The sequence below is a fragment of the Balaenoptera acutorostrata genome, chromosome 11, assembly GCF_949987535.1.
Source record: "Balaenoptera acutorostrata chromosome 11, mBalAcu1.1, whole genome shotgun sequence".
In the NCBI taxonomy this organism is placed as follows: domain Eukaryota; kingdom Metazoa; phylum Chordata; class Mammalia; order Artiodactyla; family Balaenopteridae; genus Balaenoptera; species Balaenoptera acutorostrata.
In genome coordinates, this window is record NC_080074.1 from 96028556 (window position 1) to 96055641 (window position 27086).

A 27086-nucleotide genomic window follows, 5' to 3' on the forward strand; every position below is an offset into this window, starting at 1 on the left:
AGAGGTACAAACTATTAGGTATAAAATAAGCCACAAGGATATATTTTACAACATCCTGGGGAGTATAGCCAATATTTTATAATAACTATAAATGGAGTATAACCTTTAAAAGTTGTGAATCACTGTATTGTACATCTGTAACATATAATTTTGTACATCAACTATACTTCAGTAAAAACTTTAAAAAATATATAAATATTATGATAGAGGCATGTATAAAATATTGCGAAAGCACAGGGGAAAGAGAACTAACTTGACCCGGGGACGTTAGAAAAGATGATATGCATAAAAAAGCTGACATTTGAACTAGGTCTGAAAGATGAGCGTGACATTTTCCAGATGGAGTGCTGAAGAGAATCCCTTTATCAGATAATAATCCAGCTCCTTTTTGAATGTTTATAACTACAGAGAGCTCCCTACCTTATGAGGCCCATTTCATTTTAAATAGCTGTAATTGTTGCAAATGTACTTTCCACATTGAGCCAAGCAGTGCCTTTTACTATTTCTGCTCATTGGTCCCGGTTTTCTCCTCTGGAGCTAATGGGCAGAGACTTATCTTTCTACCATGTAAGTCATTTCTATATTTGAAAATAGATATCATGTTCTCTTTCAAGTCATCTCTTTTCCATGTTGAAAAAAGGGAAATGGATAAAGTCTCCAGTTGCGTTCCCTGAGAAGCTGATCTGAGACTAAGTTGGTGGACGGGAGGGAATGCTCTTGAGATCAACAGCATGAAAGGAAGGGAAGATTGGGCAGGAGTGGGCAGAGAGAGAAATACAGGTGAGACGCAGTATTAATGGAAGCTTGTGGGAAGTTCTGAAGATAGCCTCATCCTTCAGAGTTGCCTAGAAATAGGGCAAGAGGACCAGGTCTTTGGACGCCATGACCACCAGTCATTCAATGCATTCTACCTCAGGAAGGGGATGTGACTTTGGGCCAGGTGGTTCTCTTCAGCTGACACAGTCCCCAAAGTGGGATGGCAGCTGAAACCAATTGCTAGGGCCACCGACAGCAGCTGGGGTAGTTAATCCCTTATGTCTGAAGTGGATCTGTAAGGGATCTCAGTGATGCAGAAGAAGAATCTTGTGTACTGCTAATTCTTTAGGCAGCTATTTTCTGAGACAGTTAATAGAATGAAAAAAGTACCTGTTTTTGTTTCTTCTTATTAGCAAATAAACACCCTGAACATCAACGTGATGAGGTCCACCATGACAGTTCCAGACTGATGGGGTCTAGTGTACAGTCGTGTCTTCCCTGTGCTAACTGCACCTATCAGTCATGATAGCCCTTACCTACGACTGCTTTAAGGGGCTCTCAAGGCAAGTTCAAGAAGTACATTCACGCAAAAAATTTTACTGGGAATCTTCCCGAGGAGGAGGAGGACCCTCCGAGGACCCCTGCACGTAACATTCTGTAATGACATTAGGAGAATAAAAATGTAAGTGTGGAAGCATAGTGAGCTGAATTATGTACCTGTCCTTCATCCTAGAAGATGCTACTTCTTGTGGTGATCACATGCATGCTGGGAGTCTGCAAAGGTGGATGCTTGGCCAGCAGTCCTTTCCACTCCACGCACACATGCAGATTGCTCTTTGATCTGTGGCTGTGACCATAATTTGCAAAGCCTGTCACTGCTTACAACTTTCAGTTAGCCCAAAGCTTTGTTGAAAAAGAGCTGGTCCATTCCCGATTACCATACACCAGGTTGATGTGTCAGCTAAATTACTAACGCTGGACCACTCATTATACCGGGAGACGTTTGCCCAAGCTATGACTTTGTCTCTTGATTCCTGTTTGGTTTCATTAACCTCCTCTTGGTGCCACAGATAAAATGGCCGTGTGAGGCATCCTTATTTCATGCAGATTGGCAAGATAAGCTGGTTGAACTGGGCATTGATGGGAGCAGAGGAACCAGAAGAAGGGCGATTGTGGAGGAAGCGAGAATTAGAAGGTTAGACGGGGATGTGGTGAGGGTTAGGCGGAGCCATATTAATTTTTCTCTGTTCTTACGTTCACCATATATTGGCTTTCTTCACATAGTAGCTGGCGGTTTCTTTAGGCGCTCATTGATAACTGTGAGAGAGTTTTAAGAGAAGACTAAGAGGAGAGGGTCAGGTTGGTATACAGTAGATTGGTTTTCTTTTAAATTCAATCTCATTAGCATGGGCTCATTTACTAAGGACCGTCCCGCCCCCCACCACCCCACCATGGGTTTTCTTTCAAGGCTATCTCTAGCTGTGTACTTGAACCAGCTGTGGTTTCACTGTAGATGGGGCTTTGTGGGTATTCAAGGACCTCCTTGTGGTATGTTCATTTATCATAGAATGGGTAGACTTACTTTGTTTGCAATGGGGATCCCTCTCATCCTAAGCCTGTGAATTTTAAGGTACATTTAGTTTTTGTCACTTTGTTACGTCCACTGGGCTGGTGAAAACTCTAGTGATAATACGTCTCATTTGAGAATCCCCCAAACCCCCTAACTTAGCTGGAAGTAACAAGGAAGACAAATGGCTGTCTCTTTAAAGTGATAACCATTCTGGGTGAGTTGTTCTGTCACAGGGCCTTCCTTTCCTGTTGCTGTGATTCTCTGTGGGCTCCTGACAAGTCTTGTCATAATTAAGCCTTGTTGTCCTGGATTCCCACTATATCCTATGACCTAAGGACAAGGTCAGCTTCACCTGAAGAGCAGTACATAGTGGCACTGAAGTAGAAGACCAGGAGCAGGGGCTGGCCACATATGAAATCATTGTTCTATCCTGCATTAATTTCCATTTCCTCCCCACCCATTCTTGATGCCCCACCCTCTCTACTTCTCTGAATTCCATTGTCCTACCAGGCTCCTCCTTGACTGTATATTTAAGCCAGGGGAGGGAGCCATTATAAGCACCATTTTACCCTTAGCAGAAAGAATTGCCCCCAAACCACTAGGCAGCTACTGTTTCATTCTGGATCACTTGCGGGGAACGTGAAGAGTTCAAGCCACGTGAAGCACACACAGCTCTGGCAGAGCCTCGAGGGGCTGGCAGCTTCCGTTGCCGAATCAGGGTCTCTGGACACCAGCTGGATAGTTCCCAGCCTGCATTTTTTTTTCAATAGTGGGTGCCCAAAAAATACTCAGCCGTTTCTCAGCTGTACAACAATGTGTTCCTGAACTAAGAAATCACTGCATCATTTTGTTTAAAAGCCTGACCTCTTGTAACCGTACTTTGAAGCTCTAGTTTGGGGGATAAAAAAGAACTGCCCCTTTGAATTAAAGACACAATTTTGTTAGCTTGGATTGTTATAAAATGGAGATGAACCATCAGATAGGAGATAGGGGCCACTGACCAAGAAAAGAGATGTCATTACCCAGGAGGAGGTCAGGGGAAAACGGACTGAAAGAGAAGGCCAAGGCTGAGAGGGTCTTCACTGTGTGGTTTCAGATTCTTCTAGCTGTAAGATCGAGATAAAATGCAGGGCCTGACATCTCCAAACAACAGGTGAAATACAGCTTAAAATGGGAGAAATTTAAAATAGCTTCTCCCTCAAGAGGTGGGAGAAAACATAAGATGCTTAGAATTGACAGAGGGCTGTGTGTAATACACAGGTCAGACGGACACCCGTGGCATTATATAGCTAAGAGAAAGAACAATCCTTTCTATGTTGTTCTCATATAAAGCTTAATCATCAATGACCTTGAAGACAAGTCATTCTAACTTGCAGCTGACACGTACTACTTGTGCATTACTCCACCTACATACCTCATTATCAGAGTAGAAGACAGAGAGAAAATTCCATGTGCATTTCACCTAACAATTATGTCTTTATAGAAAATCTTGTATTACAGCGTGCTTCCCTGCTAGCCATACCTGAGTACCACCCACCTGCTGGGCGACTAGAGGTAGATTTAAGGGCAGATTGATGGCATTTTGGATTATTCACTCCGATTGAATAATACGTATCCCCAATTGATGAATCCGAAAGGCTCAAAAAATGGAAAGTGTGTGTTTGTGTTTATGTAACTCATTTGACAGCAAAACCTGACCTGAACTGACGTGAGGGCGTTTACAGTCTTTATCCCACTTTATGTGACTCTTCACATATTTTGCTCTAGAAATACTAACATATTTGATTTTAGGAAGCTGCCTGAGGCTCTGCAGTAGCCCCAAGGATTTCAGACAAGAAGAGTATAGACCCATGTCGATTTTCTCAAGAGGAGGGTTTTAGGAGGGAAAGTACTACAAATGTTTGCAATTTAAACATATCCAATTTTAAAGGCATTATGTGGCAAAAGTAAATAATGAACACAAACCTTTGTATCCAGATGGTCCAGACTCTCCCTCACCATCTTCGTTTTGATTTTTCTCTCTCTTTTTCTTTCTTTGTGTTTACTACTTTAGGATGAATCGTCAATGTTCTTCCAGTTTGGCCCATCGATTGAACAACAAGCTTCCGTGATGCTCAATATCATGGAAGAGTATGACTGGTACATCTTCTCTATCGTCACCACCTACTTCCCTGGCTACCAGGACTTTGTAAACAAGATTCGCAGCACCATCGAGAACAGCTTCGTGGGCTGGGAGTTAGAGGAAGTCCTCCTGCTGGACATGTCCCTGGATGATGGAGATTCTAAGATCCAGAACCAGCTCAAGAAACTTCAAAGCCCCATCATTCTTCTTTATTGTACTAAGGAAGAAGCCACCTACATCTTCGAAGTGGCTAACTCAGTAGGGCTGACTGGCTACGGCTACACGTGGATTGTGCCTAGTCTGGTGGCAGGGGACACAGACACAGTGCCCTCGGAGTTCCCCACCGGGCTTATCTCTGTGTCCTATGATGAATGGGACTATGGCCTCCCTGCCCGAGTGAGGGATGGAATCGCCATCATCACCACCGCTGCTTCCGACATGCTGTCCGAACACAGCTTCATCCCTGAGCCCAAGAGCAGCTGTTACAACACCCACGAGAAGAGAATCTACCAGTCCAATATGCTGAACAGGTGAGTGTGGGAGGTCAGAGGAGAGCTTCCGAGACTGGGTTGGATGTTCAGAAACTGTGGGAGGAGCAGTTCAAAATGTCTGAGGTTGAAGACTGGTCACTGGGATGGCGATCGTTCGTGACGGTGGGAGATCCAGATCCAAAGCTCGCTGTGCTGTGTTCTTGTTCTAAGAAATGCAAAACATCTCCCCCTTCTTGACCACTCCCCATGTGCCAGGTCTTACTCTAAGCGTTTTGTGTGTTCGACCTCATTTAACCCTCAAGGCAACAACTCTTATTAGGCAGCTTTTAAAAATTGTTTCATTTTACAATACAAGAGAATAGGCTTGTCCGAAGTCACGCTGAAAGTAAGAGGTTCAGTTTGGAGTTGAACCCAGGTCTCTCTGATCGCTACACACCTGATCACTATGAAAGATGAGACAGGCATGGAAATGAGGGAAGACCAGCCCCCTTACCTTTGGGACACTGCTGTACAGAGAGGGAATGGGGAATAGGGTACATGGGTCTGTAGGCACATGAAGAGGATTCGTCCCTTGGTTTTTAATCTGCCTTTGCTTCTCCTTTCTCTGCCTTTGAGATTAAGTGCTGGTGTGGAGGCAGCTTTTCTGGTTGCTGTTAGTCTGGCTTATTGAATGGGAAGAAGGTGTGGGAGGAATCCTCCTCCCCTGACCTCACCTCAGAATCCAGCTACGATGGCAGCACAGCCTCTTAGAGGCCATTGTGTGACCAAGTGGGGTAGAAAATTCTATACTGTGCTTTTGTGGTTTTGTTATTTGTATAAAACTGCTACATGCGTACACTGTAAAAACTCAAACAATATAGAAGAGCTCAAAAAAAAAAAAAGAAGTAAAAACGACCTTAAATCTGACTAGCCAAAACAGTCATTACTGAAATAATTAATGACTGTCTTTCTAGCTATCTCCCGGTGCATGTATACCTGCGTGGGGATAAATCTACAGTTTTACGTAAATGGAAATATAACCAGACGTGCTGTTCAATAACCTGACTTCCTTTCACTCAATAATGTCTTTTGGGCATCCATTTCACCTTTATTATGAACTATATCAGACATATAGAAAGATATTCAGAAAAAACTTAATCCATGCTCAGGTACCCACCACCCAGCTTAAGAAATAAAATATTAGGAAGTGTACTGCAGGGAGGTTGAAATACATTTAGAGGAGGTTGAACGTGTGCTGACTTATACTTAATTGAACTTCTGGAAGGGACTTGGACTCTGTAGCCTCTTGACTAAGCTCCTAATTCAGAGTTGACACTAAAAGTCATTTTTCTATGGCTGCATCTGTGATCCAATCCTGATATTCCCCCACCTTGAACTCTCTGCTTTCTCTGCCGTCCCTAGTTATCCCTACATGTTGGTACAGACCATCCTGGTTTTCTTCTTGCCTCCCTGACAATTCTGTCTCAGGCTCCCCAGCATGCTTCTTCCTTTACATACCTCTTAAATATTGGTGCTTCTCAGGGGGTCTGTCCTATACCTTCTTGCCTTTTTTCTTTCTTTTTTTGGCTGTGCATTGCGGCTTGTGGGATCTTAGTTCCCCGACCAGGGATAGAACCCGTGCCCTCGGCAGTGAAAGCTCAGAGCCCTAACCACTGGACCACCAGGGAAGTCCCTAGACTCTCTTCTTTTCTCCTCCATTGCCAAGAATACAATCAATGTCTGTAAATTCCCCCAAACTGTGACATCGCTGGCTGAGACTTCTCCCTTGAGCCCCATGTCTGTCTCTGTATGACCACATCTGTTCCTTTGGATGCCATGGGCCCTAGAACATACCATATCCAAGGCTGCACAGCTGTCTCCTCTCCCATCAACCCTCCCACCCTCTTCTAGCCAAATTGGCACCACTTATAAAGGGTACATCCTGTTACCCAGTTTCCTAAAGTACAAATGTCCAAGGTGTCCTTGATGCCATAGCCCTGACACCTCATAGCCAATCATGGCCTTGTCTGTGGATTTTCCCTGGAGAGCTTTCACTTATTTTCATCCCTGTGCCATCGCCGAGTCCACCTCTTCCTACTCGCATTGCTGCAGGGCCTCTTAAATCTCTTCTGGCTTCCAGTTCTTCTTTTCAATCTCCTTTGCAGCCGGAGTGATCTAAAATGAAAATGTGATTTCATCACTTTCTTGCTTAATACCTTTCAGTGGCTTTTCATTGCTCCGATAATAAAGTCCCATCTCCTTAATATGGTTTATGGAGTCTTCCACGGCATGAGCCTTCCTAGCTTTCCAAAATTGTTTCCTGCCACTGGTCCCTTCAACACCGCCTTCCTGCCACACTGAACTTCCCGTGTCCTCTCTCCCTTCCAGCTCCTACGGCTGCCTTGAATGTGCCCCCCAGGCGCCCCTGCCCAGCCACACACAGGTGCACATGCCCCTTCACCTGCCTCCTTCTCTTCATCCCTCAGGGTTCAGTCTTGGCATCCCTTCCCCTGGAAGCTGAGCCCTGGCCGAATATCACTCGGTTACACACCTTCCCTGCATCCTGTGCCTTTGCAATAAAGATGATCGTCGTTCTGTGCTTTGTTATCTCTCTTCCCTGTAGGTTCTCTGAAAGCAGGGACCCTTCTGTCTTCCTCATTCTTGCGGCACCAGGGAAGACACCTGGAGCAAAGGAATGACGTCCTCCGAGTCGCTGAGCTGCCCGGTGCCTTCCTGCTCTACAGGAGTGTCTTTGTTCTGCTCCTCTTTGCAAGACAAGGGGCACCTCCTTTAAAAACTTACTATAGGTTCGGTTCTGCACATTCATGTTTTCTCCCTAATGCAGTTTATTTTCCCAAATATTTGTTCATTGAAACCAAGATGAACGAACAGAAAACATCTGCCGAGCAACACAAGGAAATCAAGTGGGTATTACATTAGGGTCCATACATATGGTTCAGGAATGGCTGCTTTTACCTTAAAACTTCCTCTGGGTAAGCAGCTATCTGAAGATAGTATCTCCCATTTGGCTTACTTCACATTAGACTGTAAATGTTATCTCGGAAGCCTGGTCTCTAACCACTGTATCTTTGAAACCACAATTGGTTTTAACCTTGGTCGCCGTCTCTTGCGGCCCCTCAGGAGGGTGGCTCTCCTCAGTCCTCTGTACCGCTTGCTTAGAGCTCATTGTCAAGAGAACCGCAAACGCCCACCCCTCCATCTTCTCAAGTGCAGCAGTCCTAAAAGGAACAAGGATGGTGCAGCACAGATCATTCGTACATTCCCCCAGTACCGGGGCAGAGCAGAGAGAGAGTGCACCTTCCCTCAGTTTCCCAAGTACACTGTGTAAAGGTCTCACCAGACTTACCAGAGCGTTTCTCCACCAAGCTATTTCCTCTATGAACCTTCTCTTCTGCCCCAGTTCCCTGAATCTTCCGGGCTTCTGTATCTGACTGCCTGCTGGACATCTTCTCTGGGCTATCTCCCCTTGTCCATGGACCTGCATCCCTCACTCTCCTCCATCGTCTTTTCCTTCCCCTCCTCCCAAACGCAGCTTCCCATGGTTCTAGAATCCAATTCCTAGCCTCTCTTAGTATTTTAATATGTTTTTCTATCAGGACCCAGGAAGGGTTGGGGTTGATTATCAGGGACTGTAAGAAGCACAGCATTCAACTCATCAGTGGGATTCAATTAGGCATCCTCAGGCAGCGCTCATCCTCCTTCCCCTGGTTTGAATTCAGCCCCTCCTTCAGAGCGCTGGTCTCACTAGGGTCCCTCTCTTAAATAACAAACCAAACAGCCACAGCATTTAGCCACAGCAGGAAATCTTGCAGATGAAATTGTTGCAAACGCTTAACTGTTGCCTTTGGCCTGATGCTCATCTCCCAGCAGCATCCCCAGGAAGGCTCCGCAGGACGTATCTGGGGGTGACCCAGCCAGGGGTGGCGCCGGAAATACAGAGTCGGGAAACGTCTTCTGGTCTCACCTTCTGAAAACCCAGTAGCATTCACAGGCCCTGTCGTCCGTCCCCAGAAGCATTGCAAGGGGAGGGAAATCCCTCATTCCTACCTGACCAGACTGTGGCTTTCTTTCCACGTGAGGGAAGTTCCTAAGTCTAGATTTAGGGATCACAGACAGGAGATTCTATTGATATCCCTGAGTCCTAAAGAGAGACACATATTTGAAGTGATTTACTTGTTAGTTATGGGAGGAAAAACAACATCCTCGGAGAGGATCCTTAAAATGAACTATTTCATTCACTGTCAAATGAATGCTATTTATCACGTATCAATCCAGATTCCTTACTGATAACTTCTTAGGTCTTGGAAGCTTGGCCCACTATAGACTTGGCGACTGTCTCCAGATAGGCTATAGGCTGCTGGATAAGGCTTTTTACCAGGGTTGCAAGAAAAATACAGAAACCCAGTTAAATTTGAATTTCAGATAAATGACAAATTTTTTTTTAGCATAAGTGTGCCCCAAATATTGCATGGGACATACTGATATTAAAAGATGATTTGTTGTTTATCTGAAATTCCAATGTTACAGGGCTCCTGAATTTTTTTTTTTTTTTTTTTGCTAAATATGACCATTCTACTTTGTACCGTAAGAATTAATTTTCATTATTAGCATTCATTAGCATTCATTTATGCCTTATTAGTAAATGTAGTACAGAGCCCTTATACCAAGACACGCTGAGAGCATTTTATTCCAACTGGGAACTTTATTTGGTTGAAAGAGTTGGAGAATTTCTTATGCCATGCATTCTCGAAGTGAAAGATCTTCTTAGTTCCTGAGAAAATTCTGAAAACCTTCTGGTACCAGATGATCTGAAAGTGTTTAGAAAGTGGTCAGACCAGTTGTCTAAACTCTTCCTTATCCCTCTGAGCTAGAGAAGAATTGGTAGCTGTTAATAGGCCCATGTCTGTATTTTTCCTTTATCACTTCCCTGGAGGAGCAGTTGACGGTGAGTTTCCTTCTCAGTGTGCCTCCCGCACTTGGCCAGTGCGTTTCTCTCACGTAGTTGGTGGCATGCCTGCCACTCACCTCTGGACTCTCTTTCTGTCCTGGGGACCCAGTGGTCCTACTCTTCATACATGGCAACTTTGGGGACTTGTAGAAAGAGCAGTTGTTCTTTGAGATGGCTGGATCTCAACATGGCAAACCTCTTATGAATCTTGCCTAATTATTTTCCCCTGGTGTCCTCAGGTTTCCTACTCAACAGTTGCTTTGCACTATCCCCTGCCACCCCCCAATTCTTCCTTCCCCGTGAAAGTCACCATCTCAAAAGGCCAGAATCCTCCTCTGGCCCAGCCTTTGAGAGATGGGGATAACCGACGTGAAGAAAGGTGCTTTGTTAGGTTCTTATTAAAAAAGCTGTGATGAACACGGTCTTCCTTTAACCTTGGGGCAGATGCCACATCCTTGAAACCATTGTATTAGTGGGATTGTTCCCATGGGATGCCTCCTTGACTCTTGGCCTGGAAAGCGCTGAGAGGTTAAGAAATAAACGAGGAACTGAGTCCATTAGTTTTTTAGACACCATGGGCAAGATTGGCTTGGTCATTACCTATCTCTTAGTTGTTGTTAAATATTCGTGGAGTGCCAAGCACAGGCAGATTTACGGTAAGGCAAACATGTATTATAGGTTGACTTAATATAATTTACATGTGAACCAGTCAGAAGTTTCCATGAATGCATAGCTAGCTATAAGTGGACTGTTAAGCATGATGGCCTTTACCTGATTAAAGAAATCTACTAGAATCTAAGGAAATTCCCATTTTTCATGTGAAATGTTCAGTAAAGCAAGACACAACCTGCATATATAGAGACAGGCTTTATCTGCTCAGTGGTGTAGCAGGAAATATAAATTCGGGAAAATAACTGAAGAATCTAATAACTATCCTGAAAGGTATATTCACTGCTGATTGTAATTCAGGCGAAGCAAGCTTTAACTGTTCATGGAGGAATGGCTGAATGTGAGGATTATTCAAGCTCTTCTGTTTTTTTGTAGTCTTTCACCTTCCTCATGTCACATATATAGATGGTCATTTCAGCAAGTGATTTTGCTTCTTTCCCTTAAATGCAAACCTGTGAAGAGCATTCTCAACTGTTTAACTCTGAGACCCCTACATGATTCTTTCCTTAATCACTACTTAATTCTAGAGCTGACTTGCAAAATTTAAAACTTACCAATGACATATTTGCTGTTTCTTTCTTCTTTCTTCTCTTTCATTTTCTTCCTCCCCACTCTTTTTCCTCCTCCTTTTAAAAACTATTTACAATTTGGAAGAGAGGGCAGGAGATGATACAGAGGGGGAGTGAGTGGGAAAAGAATTCCATTTCACCGAGGACAATTTTGAGCGGGGGCAGGATGCCCATCTGCGCTGGGCAAGAAGACACAGGTGGTCCAGTGTCCATGGGAAGGAATAAGATGGTCTTGAAGAGGAAGGAAATGAGAGCAGAGCAGGGCAGTGGCTCTCCGCGGAGAAAGCAGACAGGCTCATTCTGAGAGTAGACTCTGTCTCAGAAAGCATGTGGGTTGGTGATGATGGTCAGGGTTAAGAAGACGGTCATAGGTAGATGCTCAAAAGCAGCCCCATTGTCAGCCGGGCTGGCAAAGTTAATAACTCCAGTGTTGGTTGCTTTTCTGAATACTTCCTGCACACCCGGCATTGTACAGTTATCTAATTGGATCCTCACAAAAATCCTATTCCACGCAGATGTCCTCAGGAGACGTTTTCTGATCACCCTTTTAATGGCAGTTTGTCCTTCCCATCCTCCCAAGCTCCCTATCCTCATCTCCTGCTTTATTTCTCTCTGTAGCACTTATCGGACATACTGTGTATATTTTAAAGTATTTTGTTGTCTCACTCTCCTCATTGAATTTAAGCTCCAGGAGAGCAGGATTTTTTTTTTTAATCTCTGTGTTTCTAGCACAGTGTCCGATACATTGTAGGTACTTGATAAATATTTGTCCGATAAAAGCATGAATGAAGGCAGGAATCATTATCCCCATTTTATATGTTTTTAAGAAACCCGAGACCCACGCTTGGGCAGTGTGATGCCAGGATCTGGCCCGGATCTGCCTCGGGGACCTGGATTTCAGCCCCTCACCCTGCTGCATAGCAATCAAGCTTTAAAGAAACCTTGGCTTCAAATCAGAGCACCGCTGCTGGGAGAGGCCTCGGTGCTCATCTCATCCAACCCTTTCAAGTTACGTATTCTCACGGGATAGAGGGTAGGTAGGATGGTGAATGGATTTTGCAAATGTGAGAACAGAATCTCAGAGTGGTCCCTCGTCTCTCAGAGGCAGGGCGGGGGCAGAAGCCAGGTGTCCCGCCGGCAGGAGGAGCATTCTGCAGAGAGCACGCCACCTCCCGGCTGCCTGCCCGTGGCCTCAGAGGGGCTGCCAGGCGGCCAGGGCTCCCCTGTTAACCTCTGCCTCGGTCTGGCAATGTCCCCGTGATCCGTGCTCCCTTGCTTCTTACCCAGACAAGGGTGCAAATTCACAGTTAATGGGAATTGAAGCTGGTGTTATTTAGGAATTGAGTGGGAGTTATTTCTCCATCTGCTCTCTCTTCCCACCAGAGGATAAAGGCTGGCTGAGTGGCGGTAAGGATGGGGGCGAGTTGCCAGAAAGCGCGAGTGCTGTCATTTATGGTTACAGACACGGGCTGGATGGCTGAGCGAAGGCTCGACCACAGCCGGCCAAGGTCAGCTTAACAAACACAAGCTTCTTGAGAGCAGAAATGGTTCTGTGGCTTTTGCGTCTATATAAGACCTCGCACATTTTAAATAAATGATGGTTTGAGCCTTTCTCTCTTTCCTCTCCAATGGAGCTGTCATGGATGGGTAGATGGTCATCTCCTGGAAAGAATCCTCCAGGACCTGATGTGGCCATTAAGGAGAGGGAGGAAGCAGGGTGTTCAGCATGACTGACCTTCGGAAGGAGCTGCTGAGGGATCTGACCCAGCGCTGCAGACAGGGGCGCGCAGAGGGGAGGAGGAGGGCAGCGGCGGGAGCTGGGGTCGGGGAGCCCTCCCTGGACCTTCAGGGTTTCGTCAGCGGCTCTTTCTCTTCCGGGAGGGCCCGGCAGGGTCAGCGTGCGCAGACTGGCACCAGTCCCCAAGCTGGGCCGGCTGGTCACACATGAAGGGACTGCTGCTGACAGATTAGAGCCCCTGCTGCTAGAATCTGTTCCCTCTTGTTCGGCTGCCAGCAGCAGCAGGCGGCCGGGGGCTGCTGACCGCCTCCCTCGCTGCTCTGGCTTTACTTTCCCTCATTCATGGCCGCTTCACACCGCCCCTCACCTTTCCTTCTTTGTTCTTCCCTATCTCTTTCTCCGTAGGGTGTTTTCTTCATTGATCTCTTGCTGCCCCTCTCTTCTCCTCACCAGCTTTCCTGTACAAGCTTTAAAGGCTTTCCTGCCTTTCACTCTCTGTGGTCATACATGACCGTGTGGAATTCTTGCGTGCACACACACGCACATCCAAGTGCACGTGTATTAGACATCCAGACAGCACGGATATTTGTATGTGCATTGGCATCTGTCAAGTGGATGAAGAATTATTCAAAGAACTGGGTGAAAATACTTTCACATAGGACATCTCCCCACTTCTTCCTATCACTGAGACCATTTCGCTGATGGCATGCGAAGGGCTGCGGATGGGACAGAAGCTGGGAAGAATCCTTTAAAATGGCTTGCCTGCAGTTAGCGCTGGTGAATATCAACAAGGTGTTTTCCATCCACTCTGATTTCGTTTTTAAAATCTCTATGGCTGTAAGGATGGTTGCTAAGTAACCCTAGCACATTTACTGTTCGGGCAAAGGAGATAAACTTAGTAAGCAAGTGGGTCTATATAATTTTAAGAAGCCCATAAATGTCTTCTTTTTCTGAAGGAAAGATCTTCCCTGACAAAGCAGCAGAAATAGCCATGGAAGCCACACTGTGACAATATCATATTCATGCTAAGTGGTCCTTTTCACCATTCCCTGAAAGAGATCACACATGGAGTCCACATGAGGTTGTGTGTCAAAGTACATTTAGTGTTTGACATCAAACCAGATGATCAGAACCTTCAGGTCATTCATGATCATGGCTAATAATGATGACAATAAAAGTGACGATCTTCATACAAGGAATCTTCATGCACATCATCTCACCAAACCATTCATTACAACAAACCTGTGAGGGCTTTGTCTACTCACCGCATAGATTGACGGTGGAGATCAACAGAGAAAACTCAGATACTTACTTTCTTTTCATTCTCCCAGCAGCATTTCCAGACACTCCTACCTACTTTTTTTTTGGTCCTTGAACAAAAATCTATCAGGAACTTCTGTTTAGGCAAAAATAACACGATAGAATGTCATTATAATATAGTCCATTATTACATAGATTTTAATAATATGTCAAATTTCTCTCATTTTGACTATGCAGAGAAAAAGCCAGGTGTGTGTGTGTGTGTGTGTGTGTGTGTGTCCCACAGGCTACGCAGGGCCATTACTCTCATTGCTCTGTTTCCACAACTTACGTGTGTTTACACATAGACTTACCGCTTTTACCTGGGAGAGGAGGGGTCACATATTCAGCAGTATGATGTTGAACCACAAAGAAAGTAGGAAAGGGCTTTGAGCTAAAATCACTGACACAAAATTCTTGCCCTAAAATGAATGTGGCTTATTTTATCTCAGAGTTCATTTACTCTAATATTATACATACGTCTAAGACACTTGTGGGACAGTTGGATTAGGTGTGGCATAGAGTGTCAGTAACCCAGTTTAAACAAGACATGTGAGCATATTTGGGTGGTTTGTCCAGAGCTGGTATGGTAGCTGCCTGATCATCAGGCCCCAGACTCCTGCTAGCTTTCTACTCTTTTGTTTATAGGGTATGGCCTTCATCCTCATGCCCAGGATGCCTGCAGAACTCCAGTTTCAAGCAGCAGATTGAAGGTAGAAAGGAAGGAGGGCAGGCTCTTTCCCTTTCACGGAGATTACCGTGAAGTCCCATACTTTGCTTATAGCCCATTGGTCAGAAATCAGTCAATGGCCACAGCTAGCTGCAAGGGAAGCTGGCAAGTTCCATTTAGTTTAGTTTAATTTAGTTTTTGACCTGGGCAGTAATAGGCCCAGTTAAAAATCAAAGTTCTCTTAACTAGAGAGAGAAAGTCAAGGCCATATGTTTGGTAAGCAACCCACAGTGTCTGGAGATACTTGCTTATCTGATTTACCAGATGACAACAGCTTAGAAATAACAAACGTGATGGGAATCAGGTAGGTGAGCTGACAGCATTAAGAAATAAACAGAATGGTAAGGTGCAGAAAGTATTAGAAAAACCCACCGAAAGACCTTGATAGGAACATTTGTCTAAGATCATTTGGGGCAAACAGCCTTATACTCCCCAGAAAGCATATACCCCCTTTAAAGCATCCCTGTAGAGAAAAATATCATAGTTATTGTTAGGTCATCAATAAGAGCTTAAATTATATTGATTATCTTTGGTTTAAGAAGTCAGCAAATTCTATAATACCTTTCTGAAATTTTCCATTTAAAAATGCTTCTTGTAATCAAGAAAAAGCTTGATACCTAAAAATACTAAGCTTCAGCAATTTAGAAAGTTTACTTAAAAAAAGGTTACTGAGTGACTGCCGTGTGCCAGGTGTTTTATATAGCCTTATTTAATCTTAAAAGTACATTTCAGAGGCATTATTACTTCCATTTTTCAGAGAAAGAAACTGAGATCCAGAAAGGTTCAGTCACTTGCCTACTTTCCATACAGGTAAAGTTGGGATTCAAACCCAAGTCTTGATGGATTCCAGGTGTACTTTGCCCCACGTTGTCCATCCTTCTGTGGCTGAGGAGGCCGAGTCAGTTAGGCATCCATGTGATGTCGATGAACACATCATTAACCTGCAGTACAGGGTGGTTTTGTAATAGTTTCCTTTCTTGGGCACTCTGCTGAATTCGTGTCCTGAAGCCATGATAAATCCGGAAACAGCCCAGGAACAGAGTCGTCCCTTGCACACGTGTTAGGGACGTTCCAGACCAAAGTCTGTTTCTTTTTCTCTCCATCCTGAAGTGTGTCACATCTATATTTACCAGCCTTGCTGTGATCTTTCTTACACCTTCTTCATCAATTAGAAAGGATGATTTTTTTGTTGTTGTTTCTTATCTTAGTCCTATATATTCCAAAATCCTTTAAGCCCACATATAAAAAAGCAATAACTTGTAGTCTTGGTGGACCTGAAAGTCCTTTGAACTGAAGTGAGAGCAGACTTTCTGTTTAAGATCCGCCAAGGCTCCTGGAGGTTACAGACACATGAAAAACACTGTCAGGGGCATGTAATAAAACAAAACAAGACCTTGGCCTCTGTCATGATTTACAGATGTCCTCCAAGGCCACTATTCATTTTTGAGAGGTCAGATAAGTTTGGATTTGTTTAAGGCTAATACTTGGCCAGAGACTAGAGAAAAAAGCAGTGCTGTTGGGAGTGGAAGAAACGTGACATGGGGAGGGTAGCTTTTCTGTACTTCCCAGTATCACATTCACTGCTAGTTTTTTGACTCCCTCTTATGTCCCGCACCCTGTGCTGGGTGCTGGGCATATAGACGACACACTGTCCATTTGCTTGTCCTCACGAGGAGCGGGGCATCCACAGAAAGTTCTTTCCCTTTGCTGGTTTGAACTTATTTTTCTTGTAACACAAAGTGAATTGCTTAAGAGGCTAGCAGAATGAGCCTAAGAAACCGAGATCAGAATTTCAGAATATGTTTGTTAAAAGTATCAAGAATTTCCTGATACTTCTGACACAAGGCGTGAAGGATGACCTCCGATAGAGAACAAGATAGTGGAGTGGAAGAAGAGAAAAGAACTGTTCTAATATCGCTGATTCCAGCTGAATTCTTTGATCTCATTGTCACGGATTATTAGCCACCTGCAAACTCAAAACCTCATGAAAGAATTTTCTTTTGAAAGAGATCAGAATCCCCTCCCCCACAAATACACATGCACTTTGTGTGCTCACTCACCAACAAGTTTAAAAATAGGAGCCGCGGTGTTGCCATGACTCCCAGTCTACTCAGCAACCCTCTTCTCCCTTTGATGTGATTTTACTTCGGTCCACGGTTGACCAAGGCTCTGGCTCAGAGCGGCCTCTAGCGGCTCAATCCTTAGGGAAGCACTTCCTTCCCGGATGCCAAAATTAACCCAGACTAGCCAAGTTGAACACTTGTGTGTTCTGAACCATTCTCCACGTGATTGGCTTTTTGCAGACTCTCAGCTGCGAGGAACAAACCATTCGGTACCTACTGTGTGCTCAAAACCATGGGGAACAGTCCAGAAGCTTGGGTCTTGCTGGGGGAATGAGACCTGCATCCCACAAATATTTCGAGAGCAGCCGCAGGGCAGCTGGGGGTAGAGGTAGTAACAGAGAATGAGGTAATTCATGTTAAACTATGTTTGCTGTGATCACCAGAAGTTAACATTTTTCTTTTCCAGATAAAGGAGGCTTCTAAAATGTATCACCTGATGCTGATTTAACAGCCTCAGGGAAGTACTGATGTGCTGACTTGCTCCCATGCTGTCTTCAATTCCCCGTGTTTGGAGTTCCCTGTGTCAGTGTTTCTCAGTCCTGACTATGTGTTAGAATTTCCTAGGAAGGTTTAAGAAACTGTGTACAGATCCTGGGGTCCCACCCTGCAAAATTCTGATTTAGGAGGACAGGAGAGGGTGAGGGCCTGAGAACTGACATATATTAAAAGCTGCCAAGTTCATTCTAAAAGGCAGCCAGGGTTGCAAATCGCTGTGTTCAACTCTGCTGCCATTTTTGTGGCCCCAGTGACCAGAATAGGGTGAAAGGCAATGATAGCATTTGCACAAATTTGAACTTGGCGTTAATGGGAGAATTCTTTCCTTTAATTCTCTCCTGATGACCAGTCTAAAAATTGTGATCCTTATCAGCACTATGAAATTTAAATTCTGGAAAAGGTAAATACAGGAAATTCTGGAAGGGGTACATACAGGTACATACATTGGTGGTCCTCTTGCAGGTGGCCATGCCTTCCTAATATGGTTTTTGGTCCTTTTGCTGGTACTCTGTGTGTCTATTTTATGCACAGAAATGAGTCTTCGTCAGTAAAGCTGGCAGCATGAGCATCAAAGCAAATCCGACTTTAAATGGCATTTCAATTCCCCTGTACTTAGATTATAAACGCAAAAGAAACAGAACTTTAAAGCTTCAAATTTGATGTCTGCTGGCCTTGATGAGAAATTGAGGCTTTGCTAAATTTTGGAGCACACAAGTGGTTTTTAAAATGAAAGTTATTAGCACTAGAAAATGATGTTCTTTGTATTTCTACACTGTTATTCCGTTTAATGGAGTTGTTCCCGGAAGTGCTACAGAATGAAGGGAAACCAGTTTAGAATGAGGAAGACCCGGGGTGAGAGGTAAGGTAAGGAGAAAGTGGTGGGCTATCTTGGTCTTACAGCTCTCCCCCCGGAAGCTAGGGGAGCTCTCCTTCAGGGCAGCCCACTGCGTTGGGCTTGAGAATGTTCTGGTGTGGGTTTGCAGGGGGTTTCATAATGTGTGGCATTCTGGTGATTCTGTCTGTTGTGAGCAAGTAAGCAGGTCAGGCTGAGGCATAGCTTTGGAATTGTATTATATGAAGGAAGGACAGAAGTCTTCAGAATTGGGTGATGCCATCCGTCTTATTAAAGACTCTGCGTGGCATGAACTGTATGCTTGTCCAAAGGAATAAGAAGAAGAAGAGAAAGAAATGCTACATTACTGTTGTTAAAGCTCTTAGTGATTTGTGAGTGAGAAGCATGACAGTCTCCAGACACATTTACCAAGTAGGTGATTATTAGGTGCTTCTTATCACTGGCCTTGACCCCTGTTTTCCACCCGCCCTGCCGTCTCTCCCATGTTTATCACAAAGGTGCCTGGCTGAACACATGGCATTTCGCAGCATCAGACCTGGGCCATCAGACTTGGGCTTTGTTGAATGAACAGGAGGGAATGAATGTAGAACACTTGTGCTCCCCCAAACTCCAGGTTTCAGATCTGGGCTATTAAACGGAGCCTTCTGGTGTCTCTACACCAAGAGCATAAGAGGAGGGAGGAACTAATCACTCTGGAGAAGCATTTATTAATTGCTGTACAACGTGTGTACCTCTTTTGGGCTCGACCAGGCATGTTCTAATATCGAGCTGGCTCCTCCAGGTTGGATTGAGAATGTCTCATGCAGGTGCGGTCAAATCTTTATTTTGCATGCGCCCAGTGACTGGTGCTACAAGTAGGATTATGTGTTTAGCTGTTTGTTTCTAAGTATTTAGAGGTTGGTTTTTTTTTCCTGGATTTCTTGGCAGGGACGCACAAGACAATTTTGGGTTCTGCACTGGAGGTAAAGGGCAGAGAAAAGGAGGTGTAGCTACTGTCCTGCGCTGCGAACCTCAAACAATTATGGACCCGTGGCACTTAGTGGCCGAGAACCCGTGGCCATGCTTAATGTTTCTTGTGCTGCACAGGGGTTTCCTTTTCCTTGCTGCCATTGTTCTCATGTCAGCTTCACTTCATCCTGGCCCTTTGGTGTTGCCTTCAGGCAGCGAGGAAAAGGTGGACCAGAGTTAATCTCCCCAGAGCAGCCCACTGTGCTGTCTTATGTGTTGAGTCAAAAGGGTGACCTAAAAATTATCAAACTAAGTGAAGTAAGTCAGACAGAGAAAGACGAAAACCATATGATAGCACTTGTATGCGGAATCTAAAATATGACACCAATGAACCTATCTACGAAACAGAAACAGACTCACAGACGTAGAGAACAGACTTGTGGTTGCCAAGGGGGATGGGGGTGGGGGAGGGATGGATTGGGAGTTTGGGATTAGCAGATGCAAACTATTATATATAGGATGGATAAACAACAAGGTCCTACTGTGTAGCGTAGGCAACTATATTCAGTATCCTGTGATAAACCATAATGGAAAAGAATATGAAAAAGAAAATATATACGTATAACTGAATCGCTTTGCTATACACCAGAGACTAACACAACACTGTAAATCAACTATACTTCAATAAAACAAAATTTTAAAAAAATAGTAAATTGGAGAACTTTCAAAAAAAAGGGTGACCTAGAAACTCCATATGCTCTCCTGGAGGAGCCGAGGGTACAACCGGGAGTTGAGTGGTGCTTTTTCCTCTTTTCTGTGGGAGATGATAGTTCATGTGTCTCAGTGTCAGGAAAACTGAGACATGTTTCTTTTGAAAAGGTAAAATTGGAAAGTGGGAAAAGAAAGCAAGTACAGCATTGATTCAGGCTTCAAAATCTTTTGGGTCCCTTGTAAAGGACACACATGCTAAGTCTGTCAGCCCTGGCAGTGACACGTGCTTCAGATTGTGAGCTTATTTTTTTTCCAAAAGAAAAGAAAAATGCCTGTCTCTCCCATTCCTTCTGAGCACTGGGAAAGGATCCTACTTCTCCACACTTGGTCATACCAGCTGTCGAATCAGTCACTCTGGTTATTAGTAAGCAGCAGGGAAATATGTCTATAAAAAAAGGAATTGACAGGAGATATAAAGAAGGAACAGGATATATCTGAGGGAGAAGAGACGTTTCAGAAATAAATGAGACTGGGGCATGATTCTGTAATGCCTGGGTACTGAGAGCATGATCACAGAGCCCGCAGAACTCGCCGTTGGTCCGGCCTGCGCTGGCCCATCCTAATCGAGTAGAGAGAAGCATTACGGCAGGGGAGCAGTATGTTTAACGCAGCGGCATCATGCCTTGCTGAGAAAATGAAAACCCTGCCTTTGTGAATTCAGTTAAGGGGTGTGTGCTCTTGAAAGGGGATACGTGCTCAAAATCCCTCAAATATATTCTGCTTTCCTTTACAAAGAAGAAAGAAACAAGGCCTGATCAGAATGACAATGGCCCCAGCAAGCATCTGCCAGGACGTTGAGGTCTGGTGGCTGCTTTGGATGATGAAAAGCCCATCACCTTGGCATCCATGCCTTTTTGGATGGAGCTGTTGCCACTGAAGACCTCAAAGTGGCTAAAGTGGTCTTTCTCCAATCAAGTTGGGGGTGAGGAAGAAGTTGCAACCCAAGACTCATTGATTTAAGTAAGATTTCAGTGTGCTTCAAATAATGAAGAATTGGATATCTAGAGCAGAAAGCTAATTTTTCCACCAGTCTCTGATGGCTCCCTTTTATCTGCTGGATGTGATATGTTTCTCAGCAAGCCATCAAAGACCTTGAATATCTGGGTCTAACTTTTATGATTGGGCTTATGTTATTCAACTGCCTCCCTCTTCCAACTCCCTGCCTGGCCCCAACATACCCTGCTTGTGATCCAGCAACACCCAGTGACATGACCGACCATTCTCTAAATATGACAGTTTTTTACTGCTCCTGGCATCACATGGGTTGTACTCTCTAACAGTCCTCTTTCAATTCCCTTGGTGGATACATGACTGTCCCTTAAGATCTAACTCAAGTGTCACCTCCTCCATGAAGCCTTCTCTAACAGTTCCAGGCAGAATTAGTCATCCCTCTCTTTGTGTTCCCATAGCCCTGTGTTCACACCGCTATTATAACAAACACTTAGTTGTGCCAGCGGTCCAAATTAAAAGTAGATCTGAGAGCGCCCGAGGCTGGGACTGTCTCATTCATTTTTCGTAGCCACTCCAGGACTCAGTGCCTAGAAGGCTCACACATTTTTTTTGCTGTTGAATGAGAGTGCGAATGAATCAATAAAGATGAAAGGTGGGGCTCATGCATGGGGAGTGAAAAAGTGATTATTCTTTTTAAAAATTCAATATGCTATCCTTCACGTGTGAAGGTGATTTTTCTGATTCATTGGCAGTGAAATGTAGGTTTTCGACTAGTTTTCAACATTGGCTTTACGTGCAGAGTGCTCACATGGCCTTCTGCCTTCTAATCAGTCACGTGGACTTGGAAATGATTCCTCGCTGCCCTTCGCTTCTTTTATGTAATAGTCAGACTCCATAATTCTTGCGTGGCGTCCCGAAGCTGTCATTCTGTTCCACAGCCACTGCCCTCATTCCCTTGTGCCCAGGTGCTCATAACATGCTGTTCTGGGTCCCTTTTCTCTCATATCACAAAAATCATCTTACCCACTGTCAGGTTTATATTTTTCAAATATCATTTGGATCATTTTGCTCACGTGATGAAGGACTGATGGGGACTTCTTTTAGCCAAATTGATACTTAGCAGCCATCCTCCCTAGACAGCAAATTTCTGCTCTCAGAATCTGATCTCAAATTACTTTCCAAAAGGGACTTCTTTTCTAGGCCTGTCCCTCTTTTTACCACGCTGCAATGTGGTCTCTAGAGTCAAAGGGGCCCTGTGCTGAGAGCATGCTTCTGTTGCCAGCTTTGCTACCCATTAGCTGTGTTACAAGTCATTTTACCTTTTCAGACTTTGGTTTCCTCATCTGTAAAATAATGTCTTGGGGAGATGCCTGCCTGAAAAGAATTCGGAAAAAAATGGGCCCTGTGTGCCTTCTGATTAGGTTATAGGTTCTTTGATTCTTTGCTTTTATGAGGTATCGAACATCTGTGCTCCCTTCCAACCCTGTGAACAAAGCTTGAATAGGTTTGGAATCCAGAACCGTGGCTTCATTCCTCGCACATATTATACAGCAGCTGACCAAGCACCAGGCGGGGAATGAAGAGCCAGGGCCTGTGTGTTAAGCCTGCCTTTTGCATGAGTATACACACCAGAAGCTGTCCTTTCTCAGATTACTTTTAGTTTTCCGTTCAGCTAAGCTTTTGACTCACTTGATAAAGAAAAATAAATGGGCCAGATTTTATTTTCTCGGATTGAAAAGATTTATTTTGTACTCTTCAAGCCTCAGCGAACAGTAACCTGCAGTTATTCACAGTCTAGTTACCCAATTCTGGGCCGTCTGAGCTCCATGATTCTGCTTTCCTCTTCGCAGGCCCAATTTTGGGTGGAGCGTTTTCTTTTTAAGAAACACGATCTGAAGGTGAACAGGTTAAAGGTCAGGACCTGGGCCTCCAAGTGCTTCTCGTTGACTTTTCTTATTTGATAGCGTTCTACTAATGAGCTGTTCAGCATGCCGAAGGTTGGATTTTCATGATACAGTCCCTTCACCCTTGCCCTCCACCACTTTTCTTCATCTCAGACGAATGGCACAGTTATCTTTCTGGTTGCATGTGTCAGAAATTTGCACGTCATCTTTGATTCTTTCCTCTCCCTCAGACGCTTCATCTAATCAATTTTCTAATTTTACTGGTTCTATAGCAAAATATATTTCAAATCTGTCCGCTTTTTCCCATTTTTCCTACAGTCCTAGTTAAATTAGACACACACACACACACGTGATCATTTAATGTTTGTGTCTTTCTCTGACTAGACTGTTAGCTCCTTGTTGGCAGCAATGTGTCTGTCTGTTCCACTCACCATCGCATTTTTTTTTATAAAGTTTTTTTTTTTTTTAATTTTTTTTTTTTTTTTATAGCTACTTTATTTATTTATTTTTGGCTGTGTTGGGTCTTCGGTTCGTGCGAGGGCTTTCTCTGGTTACGGCAAGTGGGGGCCACTCTTCATCGCGGTGCGGGGACCGCTCTTCATCGCGGTGCGCGGGCCTTTCACTATCGCGGCCCCTCCCGTTGCGGGGCACGGGCTCCAGACGCGCAGGCTCAGTAGTTGTGGCTCACGGGCCCAGCTGCTCCGCGGCACGCGGGATCTTCCCAGACCAGGGCTCGAACCCGTGTCCCCTGCATTAGCAGGCAGATTCTCAACCACTGCGCCACCAGGGAAGCCCCACCATCGCATTTTAATACTAGACACTTTAATTGGCTCAGAGCAGGCACTTATTAAATATTTGAAAGTCAGTTAATTAACTTAAGCTAATTGGAAAATTAAGCTTTGTATTATCTATGGATTTGATTTCCTCCGGGCCTCTGGATTATCTATTTAAGACTTTGTTTCAGTTCTATTCTTAGAGTCTGTGTTTTTAACAAATAGTGCAGTGTCTACTCTGTGCAAGGAGCTATAGTTGGTGTGAAGGACAACACAACAAAAAAGACATGTTCTAAGTCTCTTCAGAACTTGAGTTTAGTTGAAGAAGCAAAGGCTACATTCACAAAATTGTTGAATAAGAGTGTAAGACACGTGGACATATACACACTACCAAATGTAAAATAGCTAGCTAGTGGGAAGCAGCCACATAGCACACACAGGGAGATCAGCTCGGTGCTTTGTGACTACCTAGAGGGGTGGGATAGGGAGGGTGGGAGGGAGATGCAAGAGGGAGGAGATATGGGGATATATGTATATGTATAGCTGATTCACTTTGTTATAAAGCAGAAACTAACACACCATTGTAAAGCAATTATACTCCAATAAAGATGTTAAAAAAAAAAAAGTGTAAGACAGAATATGATTAAGTGCCTCAGATGGGTAATACAGTTCATATGCTACAGTCAAGGAGTGTTATCTACATAGGTTGAAGTTGCAGCCTTGAAACATTGTGGAGGAATTGGAGGCAATGGAACTTGACCTAGACTTCAAAGAATGTAGAAGGTAGAGGCCCAAGGGAAGGTGACCTTTCTCCAAGTGGGAATGATAGCATGAACAAAGATTTGGACTTGACACTGAATGTTCATGTGAGGGTTATATTGGGATCAACTTCATCTGAATGGACTTGTAGACAACTAGTGGGAATAAGCGTGGGGTCACTGTGGGACAGAGTTGTTTTTTTTGGAAAGGCTAGAGTTGGAAAGTTACCATATTGGGAATTGGCATCTAATTGTGTGAACTTAATCAAGTCATTTAGTCTGTTCAAATCTCATTAAAAAAATAGCATGGTAAGGAGCATGCATCAGTAAAAAGTAGGATTACATCAACTTTTAGCTAATACATGTTATATTTCTGTAAAGGAGTTGAATTAGACACCACTGAGGTATCTTTCTGCTTCAGAATCTTCTCTTTAAGAAACAGCCTATTTAGTTTTTGAATCCCTGCTTTGGGCTGAATGAGTGTGACTGCTAGCCAGTAGGTTATGGAAAACCCTGAAAGCTAGATTAATGTCATTTAACTTTGTCCTGAGACGTCACCGTAGGAAAGACTTGATGAAATGGTTACGTTGAGAAGATTAATCCCGTACCACTATATGAAAGGATGGGGGAAGAGTAGTGAGTGACCCAAGGGTGGGAGACAAGTCAGACCTACTCCAAATGCAAGGTGACAAGAGCCAGGATTTTGGTGGCCTCAGAAATCGCAAGAGAATTTTGAAGGATGCTATTTTAGGATCTAGTAATGTCCTACATAGAGATAATACAGGAGATGAAATAGTCAAAGCTGGCTTTTAGGTTTTGAGATTGAAAGGCTGGTGATGAATCAATGGAAATGGAAAAGTTGAAGTAGAAACCTGTTTTTCACAGAAAATATGTTAAATTCTGAGCTGAGGGCAGGACATGTCAGTGAGCATGTCTTGCAGTGTCTGCAGCTAATAGAGTCTGGAATGTGAGGTTACAGATTTGAAATTCATCAGCATAGTGCTGATACAACTGTCAGTGGCCAGCTGAGAAAAGATCTGCTCTTTCAGGAGAAGAGTACGTAGAGAACGGGAAAGTGAGATTCGGGCTGAGCCTTGAACACCCAGTACAGTTGGAGGGAGGACGAGGCAGAATATTCAGCAAACGCCTCAGGCCGGTGGATACAGGGAGGGAGGCTGTGGTGACCTGCTCTGTAGAGGGCAGGCTACTGAAGCCGAAAGAAATGACCTTTAAGAAAGCAAAAGGGATCAATAGTGTTCAATATGGTAGAGAGGGCAGGCACATGTGGTCCATACATAGCTTTTATTTCCTCTTTTTTACCATTAACTACCATTGATCAGAGATTGATTATTTGGTTTTTTGATTACTCAGGTCAGTTGCCTAGTTTCTGATAAAGGGTGATCCGACTGGCCAAGACGGTGGAGTAGAAGGACCCTGAGCTCATTTTATTATTCTGTAAATAGCATAGGGAAAAAATTAAAGGGAAGGGAAGGATTCAACCATTTTCTCTCCATTACCAGGTATAGGAAAATGTTGGTGGGCAAGGAGCTTAATATTGACCGTTGGTAAAATAAAATTTAGGCCCTTGCACGATATAGGAAGCCAGAAGGGTCTCTCAACATCCGGGCCCCATACTTATCAGCTGAGCAGCCTTGGCCAAGTTACCTAACCTCTCTGAGCTTGCTTCTTCATCTGTAAAAACATGGGTAGCACTAAAGGCTTCCTATTGTCTTCATACTAGTTAAATGAGAATGTATGCAAAGTGTGTACAGAGGACCTGATATAAGTGCTCGAAAAACGTAGCCATTGGTTTTGTTATTATTGTCTTATTCTACTCGTTTTATTGGACTGTCCCTGCTCTATTGACATTAACAACGGAGAATGGAATGAAGAACTGTATTTAGAATGTGTAAACATTCAAGATTGCATTTCCTTTTCCTCATTTTTTTCCAAGAGGGACAGATTTCTTCCACTCCAGTTTTGTAAGAGGTAAATCTATATGAAATCTAGACAAGGACTTGCCCCTGAATCTTCCCTGCCCTGGGCTCCCAGCACTGATTTGTCTAAAGGGTGGTGATGGCACATTTGTGAAGAATGCCAAGGGAGGGCCTGGAAGTGCTACATGATAGCAGGAATGAAATTATCTTAGTCTCTCGGTTTGAAGTGTTCTCCTGACGTCGGAGTGGGGAATCATCTTGAAAGGGAAAAGTGTGTATATTTCTGAGAGCAAAGATGCATGTGATGACAGTTTAGATTTTTGCCCAGAGACGCTGGCATTTTCCTCTGGGGGCGGTTTTTCTGTTTCCAACAGTGTTCCCGTTGCATTCCGTGTTCTCTCCTCCTCACCCTTCTCCTCCACCCCCTCCCCATATGTCTTCCTCTTTGTCTCGCCCACCCTACTCCTGGTTTCTTTCTGTCTCTCTCTTCTCTTGTCGGTTATTTCCCTTCAGTAACAAAGTGAATCCTGTCATAGAACAGAGGATGACTTTCCCCAAACCCATTCTCCATCTCTTCACCTCTTTTCTGAAAGTTCTGGAATGGGCAGGAGATGTGGGAAACAGTTTTTTTCTCCAGATTCTATTGTACTTCTCCCATGTTTTCTCCCTCTGGTCATTCCT

General features: G+C 44.2%; 1 protein-coding gene across 1 annotated transcript in view; it reads left to right on the top strand.

The window, feature by feature from the left end:
• The window catches only part of GRIN2B (glutamate ionotropic receptor NMDA type subunit 2B), a 345756-nt gene that overhangs the window by 158640 nt on the left and 160030 nt on the right, over positions 1–27086 (top strand). Inside the window, exon 3 of the mRNA XM_007196043.2 lies at positions 4380–4978. Coding sequence (XP_007196105.2) covers positions 4380–4978 — 599 coding nt within the window. The remainder of the gene's footprint in view (positions 1–4379; positions 4979–27086) is intronic.